At 43.0% G+C, this 19,138-nt stretch overlaps 1 protein-coding gene across 1 annotated transcript in view; it reads right to left on the bottom strand.

The window, feature by feature from the left end:
• Nucleotides 1-5,652: 5,652 nt before the first annotated feature.
• Nucleotides 5,653-19,138, bottom strand: part of uxs1 (UDP-glucuronate decarboxylase 1) — a 115,084-nt gene continuing 101,598 nt past the window's right edge. The window contains exon 15 of the mRNA XM_068033805.1: nucleotides 5,653-6,571. Within this exon, the coding sequence (XP_067889906.1) occupies nucleotides 6,440-6,571 (132 nt within the window). The 3' untranslated portion in view covers nucleotides 5,653-6,439. The remainder of the gene's footprint in view (nucleotides 6,572-19,138) is intronic.

The raw sequence follows: 19,138 nt of genomic DNA, 5'->3' as shown, positions 1-19,138 counted from the left end.
AGGAGGAGGCCCTTAAGTGGCAGTTAATTGGCCACTTAAGGGCCTTGATTGGCCTGGGACAGGCTGGCCATTTGTCATGCCGCCATGCATAAAATTGCAGCGGGGGAGGGAAGGCTTTGGGAACAGCCCCCCTTCCCACCAATCAGCTCACTGGTGAGGGGCTTCCGGCCAGAGTCTCAAATTTTCACTTTCTACACATTAATGACTTGAATGAAGGGAGAGAGTTGTACATTCAAGTTTGCTGACTATATCGAGTTAGGGGGCACAGTAAGTTGTGCAGATGGGAGATGGAAATTACATAACATAGGCAGACTAAGTGAGTGGTGCACTGGTTAGCACCGCAGCCTCACAGCTCCAGCGACCCGGTTTCGGTTCTGGGTATTGCCTGTGCGGAGTTTGCAAGTTCTCCCTGTGACCGCGTGGGTTTCTGCTGGGTGCTCCAGTTTCCTCCCACAGCCAAAGACTTGCAGATTGATAGGTAAATTGGCCATTGTAAATTGCCCCGAGTGTAGGTAGTGGTAGGGATATGATAGGGAATGTAGGATTAGTATAAATGGGTGGTTGATGGTTGGCACAGACTCGGTGGGCTGAATATGCTGTTTCACTCTGAGTGGACAAAACTAAAGCAGTTGGAGTTCAATGTGGGGTAAGTGCGAGATCATCCACCTTGGATCTGAGAAAGGCAAATCAGATTTTTTTTTTTAATGATGCAAAAGTAGGAACTGTGGAGGAGAAAAGGGATTTGTGACCATCTCTGAACATCACTAAAAGCTAATGCACTGGGACAAAAAAAAATCAAAAAAGGCTAATGGAGTGTTAGCCTTCATCTTCAGGGGGCTGGAATTCAAAGCTGAGGAAGTCATGCTTCAGTTGTACATAGCCGTAGTCAGACCCCATTTGGAGCACAGTATTCAGTTTTTGGCACTGAACCTCAATACAGGCCTTCAAGGGGTATAACAAATTGACCAGAATTATAATTATATTGGGATTAAATTACAAGGATAAGTTGCAAAATCTTGGTTTATATTCTGGAGTTTAGAAGATTGAGGGATGATCTAATCAAGATATTTAAAAATGATAAAAGGGATTGGATAGGGTAGATGCAGACAAACTATTTCCTCTAGCGGGGGAAATTTAGAACAAGAGGGCATTATCTTAAAATTAGAGCTAGACTATTTGGGAGTAAAATCAAGATGATTTTTTAATGCAAAGGATACTGGAAGTCAGGAACTGCCAAAAGATGGTGGATGCTGGGCCAATTGAAATTCAATACAGAAATTTGTAGGGTGAGGTATGAAGTGATATGGAACAAAACCAGGTAAACGGAGTTGAGGTACAGATCTGTCATGACCGAACTGAATGGTAGACAGGCTCGACTAGTTGAATATTCCTATGTTGCACGTGAAGATTGAGCTACAAAATCTCAAGAATGCTTTATGAAGCATCATAAAAATGTTTGGCACAATCAGTCCCATAATCCACCTGGAATGTTATCCTTAGAATTAAGGGATGAGGAAAGAAGCTGTGGCAATGAAACTACACTCCAAAAATGGGTTCTTTTCTTTTTATAAATACATAAAGAGCGAGAGGATAACTAAAGAATAGGGCCAATTAGGGACCATAAGGGTAACCTGTGTGTGGAGGTGGAGGACATGGGTATGATTCTCAATTAATACTTTGCGTGATTTCACAAGAGAGGGACGATACAGACATTGCAATCAGGGAGGAGGAATGTGAAATATTAGATGAAATTACTATAGTGAGAGAGGAAGTATTAAGGGGCGTAACATCTTTGAAAGCTGATCAAAGCCCCAGGTCCAAATGAAATGCATCCTAAGATGTTAAGGGAAGCAAGAGAAGAAATAGCAGAGGCTCTGACCATTATTTTCCAAACCTCTCTGTCCTATGGTGCCACACCAATAGCCAGACAACATTGTTTAAAAAGGGAAAAGGGATGGACCGAATAATTACAGGCCAGTCAGCTTAACCTCAGTGGTGGGAAAATTCTGAGTTCAGGATAAATCTCCATTTAGAAAGACACTGACTAAACAAAGATAGTCAGCATGGATTTAAGGGAAGGGCATGTCTGAATAACATTGAATTTTTTAAGGAGGTACCAAGGAGGATTGATAAGGATAGTGCATTTGACGTAGTCTGTATGGATTTTATTAAAGCATTTGATAAGGTCCCACATGGCAGACTGGTCACTAAGGTAAAAGCCCATGTGATCCAAGACAAAGTGGCAAGTTGGATCCAAAATTGGCTCAGAGGCAGGAAACAAAGGGTAACATTCGATTGGTGTTTTTGTGACTGGTAGGCAGTTTCCAGTGGGGTTCCGCAGGTCTCAGTACGAGGTCCCTTGCTGTTTGTGGTATATATCAAGTATTTGGACTTGGACATAGGGGGCATGATTAAGAAGTTTGCAGATGATACAAAAAGTAACCGTGTGGTTGACAATGTAGAAAGCTGAAGACTACAGGAAGTTATCAATGGACTAGTCAGGTGGGTGAACAGATGCAAATGGAGCTCAGAGAAGTGTGAAGTAATGCATTTGGGAAAGACTAACAAGGCAAGGGAATACACAATAAATGGTAGGATACTGAGAAATGTAGAAGATCAGAGGGACCTTGGAGTGCATGTCCACAGATCTCTGAAGGTGGCTGTACAAATAGATAAGGTGGTCAAAAAGGTAGATAGGATTCTTGCCTTTAGCATCGAACAGAAGAGCAGGGAGGTTATGCTGGAACTCTATAAAAGACTGGTTAGTCCACAGCTGGCGTACTGTGTACAGTTCTGGTCACTGCACTATAGGAAAGATGTGATTGCACTGGAGGGGGTACAAAGGAGATTTACTAGGATGTTGCCTAGACTGGAGAATTTTAGTTTTGAGGAATGATTGTTTTCTTTGGAACAGCAGAGGCTGAGGGGAGACCTAATTGAAGCATATAAAATTATGAGGGGTCTAGATAGAGTGGATAGGAAGGCCCTATTGCCCTTGGTTGAGAGGTTCATACCTGAGGTGGGGGGGGGGGGGGGGGGGGGGGGAGAAAGGGTTGGGGTTGTAGATTTAGGGTAAGAGGTAGGAGGTTTGGAGAAGATTCAAGGGGACATTTATTCATCCAGAGGGTGTTGGGGATCTGGAATTCTCTCCCTGAAAGGGCAGTAGAGGCAGAAACCCTTTGAACATTTAAAAATTACTTGGATATGTACTTGAAGTGCCATAACCTACAAGGCTACAGACCAAGAACCGGAAAGTAGGATTCGGCTGGATGGCTCCTTGTTGGCCGGCACAGACATGGGCCAAATGGCATCCTTCCTGTAAATATTTATGATTCTATAAATGTAGCGGCTGATCTGGAGTTTAGTAAATCTTAGCTTCTCCAAAGATTGAAGACATGTTGAACTATTGTCTTTACTCTTATTACTTAAGACAAACAGGTTTGTCTGCATGATAAGAAAGGTACATTTAGTGTAAAAGTCCTCTCTCTTGTAGGTCAGTCTCCTGGAATCCAAACTAAAACATTAATATAAAGCAATTTAATAGATGTGCAGGTACTCCATTCTGAGGCACACTGCCTAAACCAAAGACAAACACACAGCTTGGACAAGGCCAAATGGCAATGCATCCCTTCCACATTAAACTGCGGGTATCCCCTGTGCAGTTTTATGATTACTATATTAGGATATGGATATATGAATGCACGTCAATTTCCTGAGCAAACTATCGGGATAATTTTAGCACAAATTATCTTCTAAAATAAAACATTTTAGCATTCTTAATTTCAGTACACGCTAGCATTTTTCTCTATTCTTCTGACCTGGTGGTGCCCCTTCCATACCTCTGACACACTGCCTCCCATTGGGTAATGGCCCTACTGTCCACACAGGATGGTTATCCTGAAAAAATAAACATTATTGTTTGGGACATCCGATGAGGTCCCATTCACACAAAGCCTGACATTTCCAATGATATTTACTGTTGCAATGACGATCATTATTGGAGTGGGGACGATGGGGTGAAGGGGGGGGGGCTACATAATTTCTTCCTGACCATCTCTTCACTGCCAACTATGCAGATTCTGAAATCAAGGGTCCCTTAGCCTGAAAGTAGATCTTTTAACCTTATAAATATGATATAAATCAAATGTGGTTCTGCTGGATTAGATTAGATTATACAGCACTGAAACAGGCCCTTCGGCCCACCGAGTCTGTGCCGTACATCAACCACCCATTCATACTAATCCTACACTAATCCCATATTCCTACCAAACATCCCCACCTGTCCCTATATTTCCCTACCACCTACCTATACTAGTGATAATTTATAATGGCCAATTTACCTATCAACCTGCAAGTCTTTTGGCTTGTGGGAGGAAACCGGAGCACCCGGAGAAAACCCACGCAGACACAGGGAGAACTTGCAAACTCCACACAGGCAGTACCCGGAATCGAACCCGGGTCCCTGGAGCTGTGAGGCTGCAGTGCTAACCACTGCGCCGCCCTCTTAAGTGTCATGCCTCCATTCATACATGTACAGTGCCTTGTATGTAGACATTTCTAGTTCAGGTAGCAATTTTCTGATACTTTATATAAGCTGCTTCCTACAACTTTTCACCTAAAATACAACTTCAAAGTCTTAAACCAAGTACATAAGTATAAGCTCCTCAGTTGCCATTAAACTCTATAACACCTAACAGACTTTGAGGTCACTGGTTTAGTTTTCACAGAATAATGGTCATAGATTCACAGAATGCGATTTCTAAAACCCTAGTAAAAATCCCAGAATCCCATTTAATAAAATCATCGCAGGCCAGTAGCCCTATCAATCAGATTTCAAAGCAATGAGCATTGTCCAGTACATGTCCATCAATTCACAGAAGGGATGAGTTAAAACCCAATGAACATCTGACCTGTCAATACAAATACAAAATCTAGAATAGAATCCTTGTTAGTATCAGTATGTTCTGGGACCAGCAGTCCTAGTTGAGAAGCAATGTTGCCACCGAATTCACAAAAGAAATGCAGTGTAAATGGGGCAGTAGATAATGCTGGAGGGGCCTTCCCTAATGGCTCAGAGATAGACATCAATTCAGACCCATGAAGAGCAGGGATCCCCATTTCAAACCTTGGTCTGTGGTAAGGTAGCTGTTCTCAACCAGGATGGTGCTAGGGCCACCCAAGTGGGAATTGTAATCGGTTTGTGAACGTGGAAAGTGAATGTCAGCAGGCTATTAGACTTTGGGAAGGCTTAACAGAGCTAGATTGTCCCCATCAGCCATTCATACAAAAGCACTTCCACTGGGGTCACTGGTTAGTGATGAGGAATAGGAAACCTGGCCAATTAATTTTCTTCCCTTAGACACTGCCCTGCCCAGTTGCTGAGGTGATCTAACTCAGCACAGGCCCAAGAATTAAATTGGAAACACTCTGGTCTGTGCAGCTCAGCAGCACACCACAATTATCCTCTGAGCTACCATGGAATGGCTATGAATTTCTGAGACAGTGTTCCTGGGTGATTTTTTTTTCCTCTGTGGAATTACAACAGTTCCTACCTTTATTTACTGGCTGAAGGAAAGAGAAGAATGACATCATTCATCCTTGGGTTTTTAATTTTCATTTAAACTAGGAAGTCATTTAATTGAACACAGTAAGTAAAAGAACACACGTCTGATTTTAATAATTGTTTTAGGGAGCTATATACATATGACCATAGAAGACATCTGAATTACTGAATACCTCAAAGACAATTCTTTTCTGTAATTCTCAATGATGTAAAAATAGTTTTATGATATCCCCACCAAAACTTTATTAAATCGGCACAATTAAAACATATCTAGTTATACATTTCCCCCTCCAAGCACATAACAATGTAGTAGTGATTCAGGCAATGATCACCTTTTTCTTAAAAAATACTCAAAGATTCTTACTAAAAGAAATATATTCCCTCACTTTAAAACAACAATTTTACAACTCTCAAAAATGAATAGGCAAAATTTTGTAGCTAAGGAACCACTTACATGGCAGATCAACCACTAGATGTCACTGTTACTCACCTGACAACACTGTTAGCCTGGTTGAAGATCATTGCATACAGTAATGATTAAAGTGGTACCCGTTGTTATAAATAATACCATTTTCAATACTTCTGTTGATGTGAAATGGTTCATGAGGAAATCCTTCACAGCAATGAGCAACATGACAAATATAATAAACCAAAGCAAAAATACAAAAAACAGCCACTCGACATCGCTATGCTATTTTAAATAAAACAGATTAAAAAGTGCAAGGAAAGATTCAAAGTTTTTGTTTTAGGCACATCCATTTGCAAGCTCAAAAGAACAAATTCCAGTTCAATTTTAATAAGTTTTTTTTCCGGAAATTCTTGAAAAGACAAGTTTTCATTCTCTGTGATGTGGAATGCTTGTTTCGCTCCAGTGCATTAGGTGTGTCTCAGTCTGCCTCTCTTTGTTTTAGCAGGTTTTGGTTTTGGGATGTATTGATTATTGACCTGATATTCTAGCTCTTTACGGAAGTAGTCAATTGTTTTGTTTAGGCCTTCTTCCAGGGGAACCTGTTTAGAAAAAGAAAGTGGGAGATATGTGAAAAATAGTGATACATTTCTTCCATTTATGCTTCATAATGAAACCTCAGAAATATGTTTTAAACAGACATCATCAAAACCACATACCTGTTGCATGTTACATCATTAAGGAAAGTAACATTTCCATTTATCAGAATTGCACTTCCCTTCCTGAAATTAAAAGATGCAAGTACAGCATGTTTTCTTGGAGTAGTGCGGTCAGAGGTCTTCTAGGTGTATGCTGCTGGCAATGGGGGAATTTGGGAACATGATCGAGATTTGTGGTAACACTTTATGGACAGCCCCTTATTCCTGTCTTTATTCATTCAGAATATTTCTATTCAATATCACAAGTTTTCCTCAACTTTCAACTATAAAACTGTACTTAGCTTTCCATCTTAAACTCCAACTATATATAAGCAATTCAGCGTGGTGAGGTGTATGCTGTGTATGAGCAGTGGATTTCTTGTCTTAAATTAATTGTTTGACGGTACTTTAAAGCAAGATCTCTAGGTTTAAAGTGCTAGATACCAGGTTAGGTTAGCTAGCTAGATTAGGTTCTAGCTCTAAAAGTTGGCCTATTTATAATTTTACATTAATTTAATGCCACTTTTATGGCAAGTAAGTTGCAACTTAAGACCTATTTGTTTCTACCTACAGTGCTACATTCTCCAGCTCTGTACTATAAATAATTTATAAACCTTTTACAGTGCCTGTATAAACCAGTTACACCTGTGGGTTTTCAATGCCAAGGGTGTTAACATCGACTAACATCGCAGAAACAGAGCATTCGACCCAACAGGCCCATGTCAGTGTTTATGTTCTTTATGAACCTCCTTCCATCCTTCTTCATCCAACCCCTTCAATATATCCTTCTATTGCTTTCTCCCTCATGTGTTTATCTAGCTTCCCCTTAAATTCATCTATTTCCATTCACCTCAAATACTCCTCGTGCTAATGAGTTCAACTCTAATCACTCTCTGGGTAAAGAAGTTTCTCCTGAATTCCCCGTTGGATTTATTAGTAACCATCTAACATTCATGGTTCCTAGTTCCAGTCTTGCCCACAAGTGAAAAAAAATCTTCTCTATGGCTACCTTTATCAACCCATTTCATTACCTTCAAGACTTCTATTCGACCCCTCAGTCTGCTCTTTTCTAGAAAAAAAAAGAGTCCAAGCCTATTCAATCTTCCCTGATCGGTATTAATCGCTCAGTTGTAGAATACTAGCAATTTCTTTTTTCACCTTCTCCAGCCTTTATATCCTTTTTATAATATGAAGACTAGAACTATGCACAGTACTCCAAGTGTAGTTCAACCAACATTCTATACAGGTTTAACATAACTTCACTGCTTTTTAGTTCTATTCCACTAGAACACGGTTGTCCAACATATAGCCCATGGGCCAGGATCCAGCCCGCCAAAGGTATCCACCAACCTGCGGCTGTTCCTCATCCTTGCCAGGGCTCCATGAGTGGAGATAGGAAATTTCGCTTTGTCGTCCTGCAGAGTGGCCTTTTTAAAAACATCGCGCTGTCAGTTTCACAGATGACAGCTGCTGAAGCAGGAACGTACTTCCCAAAACCGGACAGATTCAGGGTTTTCTGCCTTCTTTTAAAAGCCTGCCAGAATACCCCGAATCTGTCCGATGCTTCAGCAGCTGCCATCTGTGAAACTGACAGTGTGCTGACAGTGTGATGTTTTTAAACAAACCAACTAACTACTAAGCTGCTGTGCTGAACACCCCTGCTCAGTGCAACTGTCAGAGGGGAGGGGGGTGGAACCGCAGAGAGGAGGAGGGGGGTGGAACCGCAGAGAGGAGGAGGGGGGTGGAACCGCAGAGGGGAGGGGGAACAAAGAGAAAGAGAGAGGGAGGGAGGGAGAGAGAGAAAGAAAGAGAAAGAGAGAGGGAGGGAGGGAGGGAGAGAAAGAAAGAGAAAGAGAGAGGGAGGGAGAGAGAGAAAGAAAGAGAAAGAGAGAGGGAGGGAGAGAGAGAAAGAAAGAGAAAGAGAGAGGGAGGGAGAGAGAGAAAGAAAGAGAAAGAGAGAGGGAGGGAGAGAGAGAGAGAAAGAGAAAGAGAGAGGGAGGGAGAGAGAGAAAGAAAGAGAAAGAGAGAGGGAGGGAGAGAGAGAAAGAAAGAGAAAGAGAGAGGGAGGGAGAGAGAGAAAGAGGGAGGGAGAGAGAAAGAAAGAGAAAGAGAGAGGGAGGGAGAGAGAAAGAAAGAGAAAGGGAGGGAGGGAGAAAGAGAAAGAGAAAGGGAGGGAGGGAGAAAGAGAAAGAGAAAGGGAGGGAGGGAGAAAGAGAAAGAGGGAGGGAGGGAGAGAGAGAAAGAAAGAGAAAGAGAGAGGGAGGGAGAGAGAAAGAAAGAGAAAGAGAGAGGGAGGGAGAGAGAAAGAAAGAGAAAGAGAGAGGGAGGGAGAGAGAAAGAAAGAGAAAGAGAGAGGGAGGGAGAGAGAAAGAGAAAGAGAGAGGGAGGGAGAGAGAAAGAGAAAGAGAGAGGGAGGGAGAGAGAAAGAAAGAAAGAGAAAGAGAGAGGGAGGGAGAGAGAAAGAGAAAGAGGGAGAGAGAAAGAGAAAGGGAGGGAGGGAGAAAGAGAAAGAGGGAGGGAGAAAGAGAAAGAGGGAGGGAGGGAGGGAGAAAGAGGGAGGGAGAGAGAAAGAAAGAGAAAAAGAGAGAGAGAAAGAAAGAGAAAGAGAAAGGGAGGGAGAGAGAAAGAAAGAGAAAGAGAGAGGGAGGGAGAGAGAAAGAAAGAGAAAGAGAGAGGGAGGGAGAGAGAAAGAGGGAAGAAGGAAAGAGATCTCACTCCTGAAAGATGGACTTCTATCCAGAATACTCTGCAGCGCTATATCAGAGATTGACTACTCATACAAGTAAAAACAATGCCAGGTATGTCACTAAACCAGTTTTCAATATAGTGACGAGAAAGTCAGTCAACGAATTAGTCTTCTCATTTGTTGTTTTTATTCGTAAGATAAATTTCTAGTGCCTCTATCTTACAAAATTTGCTCTCCGGCCCCCTGGTTCTCCTTGATGTCTCTCTATGGCCCTCATATCGATGACAGCATCGTTGTCCTTCTCCTCACCCTATTCAGTCATCCTTATCTGAGGATTGGTGTTCCACCTTTTCCTCTGCCTGCAGAATGTTGCCATATCTAATTGCAAGGTTGTGTCACACACAGCAGACAACGATTAATCGTGATATCCTCTGTGGCGCATACTGAAGAGCCCCTCTAGACCGGTCAAAGCAACGGAATTGCATTTTCAGCATGCCAATGGTGTGTTCACTGATGGCTCTGGTGGATGCCTTTGCAGCATTGTAGCTCTCTTCAGCACCGCTTTGGGGATGACATACTGGTTTCAACCATGTACAAAGCGGGTAGATCTCGTCACCCAGGATCCATCCGTCCACTTCGGTTGGTTCCTTGAAAACTGCCGACAGCTGGGAGTTCTTCAAAATGTAGGAATCATGACAGCTCCCCTGGAAATGTGCACAAACATGCATGATTCTTCTCCTGTGGTCACAAACTAGCTGTACGTTTAAAGAATGGAAGCCTTGGGTGATTGACAATGACAGCAGGCTTGTCCTCGGAGCTATAATGGCCCCATGAGTACAGTCGATCACCGCTTGTACCCTAGGGAACCCAACAATGGTGCCAAAGGCTGCAGACCTTGCTGCCTGGTTGTCCTCGTCTACAGGCAAGATGAAGAAATCATTGGCACGCCGAAAAAGGGCACTGGTCACCTCTTTGATGCACCTGTGGGTCACAGATTGTGAGATGCCACATATGTTGCCCATGGATCCCCAGAAGGAGCTGCTGGTAAAAAGGTTGAGTGCAGCATTAACTGAAGGCAACTGGCATGGGATTCCCACTGAAGCTGAGCGGCAGCAGGTAATGCTGCAGGATCCTTCAAATTTCTGTGACCATTTCACGTGACATCCTTAGGCATCTGACATTGCCTCTGACATTTGAAGGTAATTTGTCCTTGTCCTGAGGATGTGATGACGTGACAATGCCTGTCTTTGATAAGGCTGTTCCTCGATGTTATCATTCGGAGCATCCTCACCTTCCTATTCTGTCTGTTGCTGCCGCTCAGGCATCATTGGAGTTGAGAAGGATGAGAGGTGATCTTATTAAGATATACAAGATCTTGAGGGGACTTGACAGGGTTGATGTTGAAAGGTTGTTTCCCCTCGTGGAAGAGACTAAAACTAGGGGTCACAGTTTAAAAATAAGGGGCCTCCCATTTAAGACAGAGATGAAGAGCATTTTTTTCCTCTCAGAAGGCCGGGAGTCTGTGGAACTCTCTTCGCTGGAGAGTAGTGGATGGAGAGTCATTGAATGTCATTAAGGCAGAGGTAGGCAGATTCTTGACAAACAAGGGAGTCAAGGGGTATCTGGGGGTAGGCAGGAAAGTGGAGTTGTGTCCACAAACAGAGCAGCCATGATCTTATAGACTGGTGGAGCAGGCTCAAGGGGCCAAATAACCTACTCCTGCTCCTAGTTTGTATGTTTACACGTAGCATGAGTTGACAGAAAAGAGCCCTTCTTACTCTCTCTCTCTCTGGTTCTTTTTCCCGCAGTACTAGACAAATTGGGTGCATGAGACCCATGTCGCTGTGGCTTTTCTGAATAAAAGAGCTGAACGTGGCAATTCAGCCCTCTGTTGCTAGTGAGCTGAAATACGAGGCAATAAACAGCTCCCTTATATCTGCCTTCAAATTGCAGCCGGGTACAAGCACACCCACTATCATTTGCCTCCTCTTGCTCTCCTTGCAATCCTTGACTGGCCACATGGTTTCCATTATCATTGGAGAAGATGGTGCGCGTGGAATTCAGGGCAAGATCCCCACCTTCCAACCTCCTTCTGCAACCTTCCAGCTTAAACCCATCAACCTTGATCCACCCAATGTTACCGTTACCTTCCTTCCATAACCATTGAGCTTCCCCCCATTACTGTGCACAGTGAGATCAATGTATTTCTGTCATCCTTCCCCTGTTCCTATCGACATGCCGACTCTTATCCTTGAACCTCCTCACATCGAACTGACAATTGTTGCTGAGTCCCGTTCCCCTCCATATGAAGCAAATACCCACCCATTAGTCTTGATCTTCCCCCTTACAGAATGCATTTGCCCCCACTGACTGTGACCGTTCCCTCTGCTAGCCAGTACCCTCAATTTGCCCCACAACTCCATGACGTAGACAGCACTCATCCCTCCCTTTAGGCCCTTGCCAAATTTCTTCACAGTACTGATCTAATCCACCCCACCATCCCTGCAGCTGACAAAACGCATCTTCACCATCAACATCCACTATTCAACAACCTGGATGCTCCATCCCACCCTTCCCTGCTCCTCCACACACCCGATCAACCCCACCCTTCCCTCCCCGACTACCCTCTCCTGCTCCTCCATGTACCCGATCAGCCCTTCCCTGCTCCTCCGTGTAGCCCCTGCCCATGCTGTTGCTGCCATTCTCTGCAATAATTCACCCTTGCTGGTGCCGAGCCAGGAGGCAAACATCCATTCCAATGCTGTCGTTAGTTTAGTGGCTAAGTTAAAGAGAGAAGAGTACAGTCCTGAGACTCAACTGCACAAATCCGACTGTTGCACGTCATGTTGAAACATTCGGGAATCGGGTAGCATGGGAATGTCATTCGTCATTCACTTAATCTGACAGGTAGGACTAAATCATAACTATAAGTAGGATAACGAATATTCATGTTATTTAAATGAATACAAAGCTGCAATCCGCCACTGGGCTGGGGGAACCCTGGAACGCTGCAAACATGCCGCCAACTTAATGCTTCGAAAATATCCTGCCTTCAGGAATCCAAAAAAGCACCTCTCTCCTAATTATATCACCCCACATGCCACCAAATCTGCCGCGGCGGACAGCATAAAGTTTCCCCCATGATTGCAAGGTTACCATGGCTGGGACCTGAATATTGTTACGACCAAGGTGGGAGGAGTGCACCGTCTTTTCTAGTTCCACTTTTCCACAGGACACAACATATATATATATATATATATATATATATATACATACATATATATACATATATGTTTACTCAGTTACCGATATGGTCATAGACTTTGCTCTATATCCCAGAATAAAATACATCAACCAGGTTTCTTTAACAAACAACAAAAATATTACTTTATTATAAAACAAGACTTAACCAGTAACAAAGCAAAGCAGTAACAGAGTGAAATATGAAAGTTCCCTTTTTACCTTAGCCCTATACACACGAACACCCACTCACAAAAAGGTTAACCGAAAAATAGAGATTTTCTCTTTAGAGCTCTGTTACAAAAAAAGAAATACTTTGGCCAAATACTTGCTAATTCTTGAAGGAAAAAAAAGATATGGAAAGACGTCAGTTGTCCCTTTTTGGTTTGGCGTCCGAAATACACATAGCTGTCACTGGGAAAAGAATAAATAAGTCTTTGTAGGTTACATTCCTTATGGATGAAGTATTCTGATGTGGAAATAGTCAAAGGCCACTTGAAGTCTTCACAAGGATTTGATGCAGTAGTCTCTTCTTAACAGGCTTCCAAACTCTTTGGCTGCAGTAGGTATTCAACAGTTCTTTCAGCAATACAAATGGTTTCTTGAGAAAAGGTTCTTTCTTTCTTTCTTTAGGCCCGTAGCTCCCTGTAGAAATTTTGCTGAGAGAAATGACAGCCTTCTTCTCTTCAGTAGCACACCTCGCTGTAAAATCTCTCAAAACTAACTAGTTTTTGCCAGTTTTACACAGTTAAGTGGAAACATTGAACCATGTGACCTCTCTCTCCTGCTGTCGCCTAGGGTAACAAGTGCAGCTGCTGGCACACTGTGCCTTAGAAACTCCAGAACTTACTCCCCTTAAAGGCACACTGTTTTTAAATCAGAGGAGAAAATAAATACAAGTCCGTGACACTAGTGTTTTGAACTTAAATAAAGGAAATACAAGGGTATGAAGACAGAGTTGGCTAAAGTGAACTGGGAAATTAGGTTAAAAGATAGGACAATAGAGAAGCAGCGGCAGACATTTAAGGAGCTATTTCATAATTCTCAGGAAAGTTATATTCCAGTGAGAAAGAAAGACTCTAGGAGAAGAATGCATTATCTGTGGCTAAGGAAGTTAATGATAGTATCATATTGAAAAAAAAAGAGTGTACAATTCTGTGAAGATTAGTGGTAGATCAGACGATTGGACAGATTAAGGGAGAAATTAGAGTATAAGAGAAAGCTAGATAGAAATGTAAAAAAAAGTTTCTACAAGTATTTAAAAAGGTAAAGAGTAACTCAAGTGAGCATTGGTCCTCTAGAGAGTGAATGTTGGGAATTAATAATGGGTAACAAGGAAATGGCAGAAGCGTTGAACAGGTATTTTGTGTCAGTCTTCACTGTGGAAGACACAAAAAACATCCCAAAGATACTTGAAAAACAAGAGGCAAAAGGGAGGGAAGAACTTAAAACAATCACAATCACCAGGGGAAAAGGGACTGGGAAAACTATTAGAGCTAAAGGCATTGATTGCAATCTTCCAAAATTCCCTAGATTCTGGAAAGGTCCCACTGGATTGGAAAATAACTAATGTAACACCTCTAATCAAGAAAGGTGGGAGACAGAAAGCAGGAAACTATAGGCCAGTCAGCCTAACATTTGTCATAGGGAAAATGCTAGAATACATTATTAAGGAGGTTACAGCAGGGCATTTAGAAAATCAATGCAATGCAATAAGGCAGAGTCAACATGGTTTGTGAAAGGGAAATCGTGTTTAACTAATTTATTAGAGTTCTTTGAGAAAGTAACAAGCAACATGGATAAAGGAGAACCTGTAGATATGGTGTACTTGGATTGCCAAAAGGTATTCGATAAGGTGCCACATCAAGGGTTACTGCACAAAATAAGAGTTCATGGTGCAGGGGTAACATATGAGCATGAGGAAAGATAGGTTACCTAACAGGAAGCGATAAATGGGTCATTTTTGGGTGGCAGGATGCGTCTAGTGGAGTGCCACAATGATCAGTGCTGGGGCCTCAATGATTTACAATCTACATCAATGACTTGGATGAAGGGACCGAATGCATGGTAGCTAAATTTGCAGATGACACAAAGATAAGTAAGAAGGTAAGTTGTCAAGAGGACATAAATAGTTTACAAAAGGGATACAGATAGGTTAAGTAAGTTGGCAAAAATTTGGCAGATGGAGTATAATGCAGGAAAATGTGAATTTGTCCACTTTGGCAGGAATAGAAAAGCAGTATACTATTTAAATGGAGACTGCAGAAACCTGCTGTACTGTGGGATCTGGATGTCCTGGTACATGAATGACAAAGAGTTAGTATGCAGGTACAGCAAGTGATTAGGAAGACAAGTGGAATGTTGTCGCTTATTGCAAGGGGAATAGAATATATAAGTAGGGAAGTTTTGCTATATAGCTGTACAGGGTCTTAGTGAGACCACATCGGGAGTACTGTGTACAGTTTTAGCTTCCTTACTTAAAGAATAAAATTGCATTAGAAGTAGTTCAGAAAAAGTTCATTTGACTGATTCCTAGGATGAAGGGTTTAGCTTGTGAGGAAACGTTGAATAGGTTGGGCCTATACCCATTGGAGTTTAGAAGAACGAGGGGTGATCTTATTCAAACATATATGATCCTGAGATGACCTGACAGGTTGAATGCTCGAAAGATGTTTTCATTTATGGGTGAGACTAGGACTACCATTTAAGATGGAGATGAGGAGTAATTGTTTCTCTCAGAGGATCGTTAGTCTGTGGAATTCTCTTCCCCAGTGGAGGCTGCATTATTGGATATATTCAAAGCTGAGTTAGATAGATTTTTGATAGACAAGGGAGTCAAGTGTTATGGGGGGCAGACTGGAAAGCGGAGTTGAGATCACATTCAGATAGCCGCGATCTTATAAAATGGCACAGTATGCTTGAAGGCCCAAATGGCCTAGTCCTGCTCCTAATTTGTATGTTCTTCTTTACTCATACCCCAATCCCTTAGTAAAAAAAGCTAACATACCATTTGCCCACCCAATTGCTTGCTGTACCTGCATATTAACTTTGTGACCCACATGCCACTCTGAATCCAAACATTTTCCAGTCTCGCACCATTTAAAAAATATTCTGCTTTATTTTTCCGATCAAAGTGGATAACTTAACACTTTGACACATTGCATTCCAGCTGCTATGTTCTTGCCCACTCACCCAACCTCTCTATATCCCTCTGCAGCCTCTGTGCGTTCTCTTCCCCTTATTTTCCACCTAACCATGTTTCATCAGCAAACTTGGATACGTTGCGCTCAGTCCCCTAATCTAAGTCATGAATATAGATTGTAAACAACTGAGGCCCATATACTGATCCTTGGGGTACCGTTAGTTACGGCCAGTCAACCAGAAAATGTCCCATTTGTTCCTACTTTCGGTTTTTTGCCATGAACCAATCCTCAATCCATGTTAATATATTACCCCCAATTCATGATTCTTAATTTTGTGTAGTAACGTCTTGTGTGACACCTTATCGAATACTTTTTGAAAATCTAAATTCACTACATTCACTCGTTCCCCATTACACATCTTACTACAGCATCCTCAAAAAAATTCTCAGATTTCTCAGACAATTTATCTTCCATTGATCCATATGGACTCTGCTTAATCATATTATGATGTTCTAAGTGCCCTGTTACCATGTGCCTAATAACAGATTCTGGTATTGTGCCTCCTACAGACAGACCTAACTGGTCTATAATTCACAGTTTTCTCTCTTCCTACTTCCTCAAATAGCAGGGTTATGTTTGCTACCTTTCAATCCTTGGAAACTGTTCTAGAATCTAAGGAATCTTGAAGATCCAAACCAATGTATCCACTATCCTTGCAGCTATCTCTTAAAATCCTAGGATGCAGGTCATCAGGTTCAGGTGATCTGTCATCACTTAGTCCTATTAATTTCTCAAGTATTATTTCTTTAGTTATATGGATTTCTTTAAGTTCCTCATTCTCGCTAAACCCTGGATTCCCCGTTATTTCTGGAACCTTTTATGTGCCCATCGTGCAGACAGATACAAAACATTTGTTGAATGTCTTTGCCATTTCCTTATAATTTTACTTGTCTCTACCTCTAATGGGCTCACATTTATTTTTATTAATCTCATCCGATTTATATACCTCTAGAAACTTAGACAATGGGCTGGATTTAAGAGCCCCCAAAATTTAAACAGGTGGTGGGCCTGTTGCCAAGCAACCTTACCGGGGGCAGGATAGACAGACGACAGCCTTTCTGCCCAGAAGTCAACTGAGGCCCTTAAGTGGCCTACTAACGGCCAATTAAGGGCCTCTTCCTGTTGTTGCTGGGACCTCATCAGCGGCGGGAGTGCGTCCTCCTCCATGAGCAATCTGTGTCCCTATGGAGGACCCCTGCTGGAACCACTTCACCCCCTGGGACACCCCCCTTCCCTGGGACTGCATGATCCCAACCCCCACCCCCTCAACTGGGGCCTTCTGGACTGAACCCGGCAGCCTCGCCTCACCTACCTATGGTCTGGGGTTCCAGCACTGGGCTCTCCACCCACCGCCACCTGTCCAAGACCTCTGCAGTACTGGCAGTGACAACCACTCCCTGTGGCGCTGCCAATACTTTGAGCTGCTGGAATTCTGATTGGCTGGTAGCTCACTGAGTTGGGATCACTCTGGGGGAGGTGGGTGGGGGGGGGGGGTGCTGGGGGGAGAGCAGGAAAAGGCCGAGGTGGGGTTCCCCCACCATTTTGGCCCGGGAGCCCCGCCTCCTACACAAAATCCAGCCAAATATGTTTTTATGTCTCTAGTTAGTCTATTCATATACTCTTTTCTCTTTCCTTCTCAATTTCTTGGTCCTCCTTTGCTGAATTCTAAAATCCTCCCAACCCTTAGGCTTACTATTCTTTCTCACATTATAAGCCTCTTCCTTTCATTTGATACTACCTTTAACTCATTAGCCACAGTTGGACCACTTTTACTGGGAGTTTTTTGTGCCTTATAAAGGTAAATATATTTGCAAATTATTTTTACATCATTGCTTATCTACCATATCTGTTTTATTATTCTATCAGATGTGGGCGTTGGCGGCAAGGACAGCATTTGTTGCCCATCCCTAACTGCCCTCGAGAAGGTTGTGGTGAGCCACCTTCTCGAACCACTGCAGCCCATTTGGTGCGGGTACACCCACAGTGCTGTTAGGGAGTTCCAGGATTTTAACCCAGCGCCAGCAAAGGAATAGCAATATTGTTCTAAGTAAGGATAATGTGTGGCTTGGAGGGGAATTGCAGGTGAACTTTCAGGTGGTGATGTCCCCATGCGTATGCTGCCCTTGTCCTTCTAGGTGGTAAAGGTCGTGGGTTTGGAAGGTGTTGTCAAAGCAGCAGTGCATCTTGTAGATGGTACACACTGCTGCCACTGTGCGTCGGTGGTGGAAGGAGTAAATATTTAAGTTGGTGGATGGGATGCCGATCAAGCATACCGCTTTGTGCTGGATGGCGTACAGCTTCTTGAGTGTAGTTGGAGCTGCACTCATCCAGGCAAATGGAGAGTATTCCATCTCACTCCTGAATTGTGCCTTGTAGATGGTGGACAGGGTTGGGGAGACTGGAGGTGAGTTATGCACCGGAGAATTCCCAGTCTCTGACCTGCTCTGGTAGCCACAGTACTTATATGTCTGGTCCAATTCAGTTTCTGGTCAATGGTAACCCCTAGGATATTGGTAGTGGGGGATTCAGTGATGGTAATGTCATTGAATATCACGGGGAGATGGTTAGATTTTTTCTTGATGGAGATGGTCATTGCCTGGAACTTGTGTGGCATGAATGTGACTTGCCACTGATCAGCCCAAGCCTGAATATTGCCCAGGTGTTGCTGCATATGAACACGGACTGCTTCAGTATCTGAGGAGTTGCGAATGGTACTGAACATTGTGCAATTAGCAGACATCCCCACTTCTGACCTTATGATGAAGGGGAGGCCATTGATGAAGCAGCCGAAGATGTTTGGGTCTAGGATACTACCTTAAGAAACTCTTGCAGCAATGTCCTGGGACTGAAATGATTGGCCTCCAACAACCACAAACATCTTCCTTTGTGTTAGGCATTACTCCAACCAGTGGAGTTTTCACCCAGATTTACATTGACATTAATTTTGCCAGGACTCCTTGATGCCATAGTCAGTCAAATAATGTCTGCCTTGATGTCAAGGGCAGTCACTCTCAGCTCCCCTCGAGTTCAGCTCTTTTGTTCATATTTGGACCAAGGCTGTAAATAAGATCAGGAGCAGAGTGGCCCTGATGGAACCCAAACTGAGTATCAGTGAGCAGGTTAATACTGCATAATTGCTGCTTGATAGCACTGTCAATGACACCATCCATCATTTTGCTGATGATCGAGAGGAGGCTGAGTAATTACCTGCATTGGATTGGTCCTGCTTTTTGTGGATAGGATATACAATTTTCCACACTGCCAGGTAGATGCTTGTGTTGTAGCTGTACTGGAAAAGCTTGGCTAGGGGCACGGCTAGCTCTGGAGCACAAGTCTTCAGTA

This window comes from Heterodontus francisci, chromosome 6, assembly GCF_036365525.1.
Source record: "Heterodontus francisci isolate sHetFra1 chromosome 6, sHetFra1.hap1, whole genome shotgun sequence".
Classification (NCBI taxonomy): Eukaryota; Metazoa; Chordata; class Chondrichthyes; order Heterodontiformes; family Heterodontidae; genus Heterodontus; species Heterodontus francisci.
Note: the sequence above shows the minus strand (reverse complement) of the source record. Positions and strands in the feature narration are given on the sequence as shown.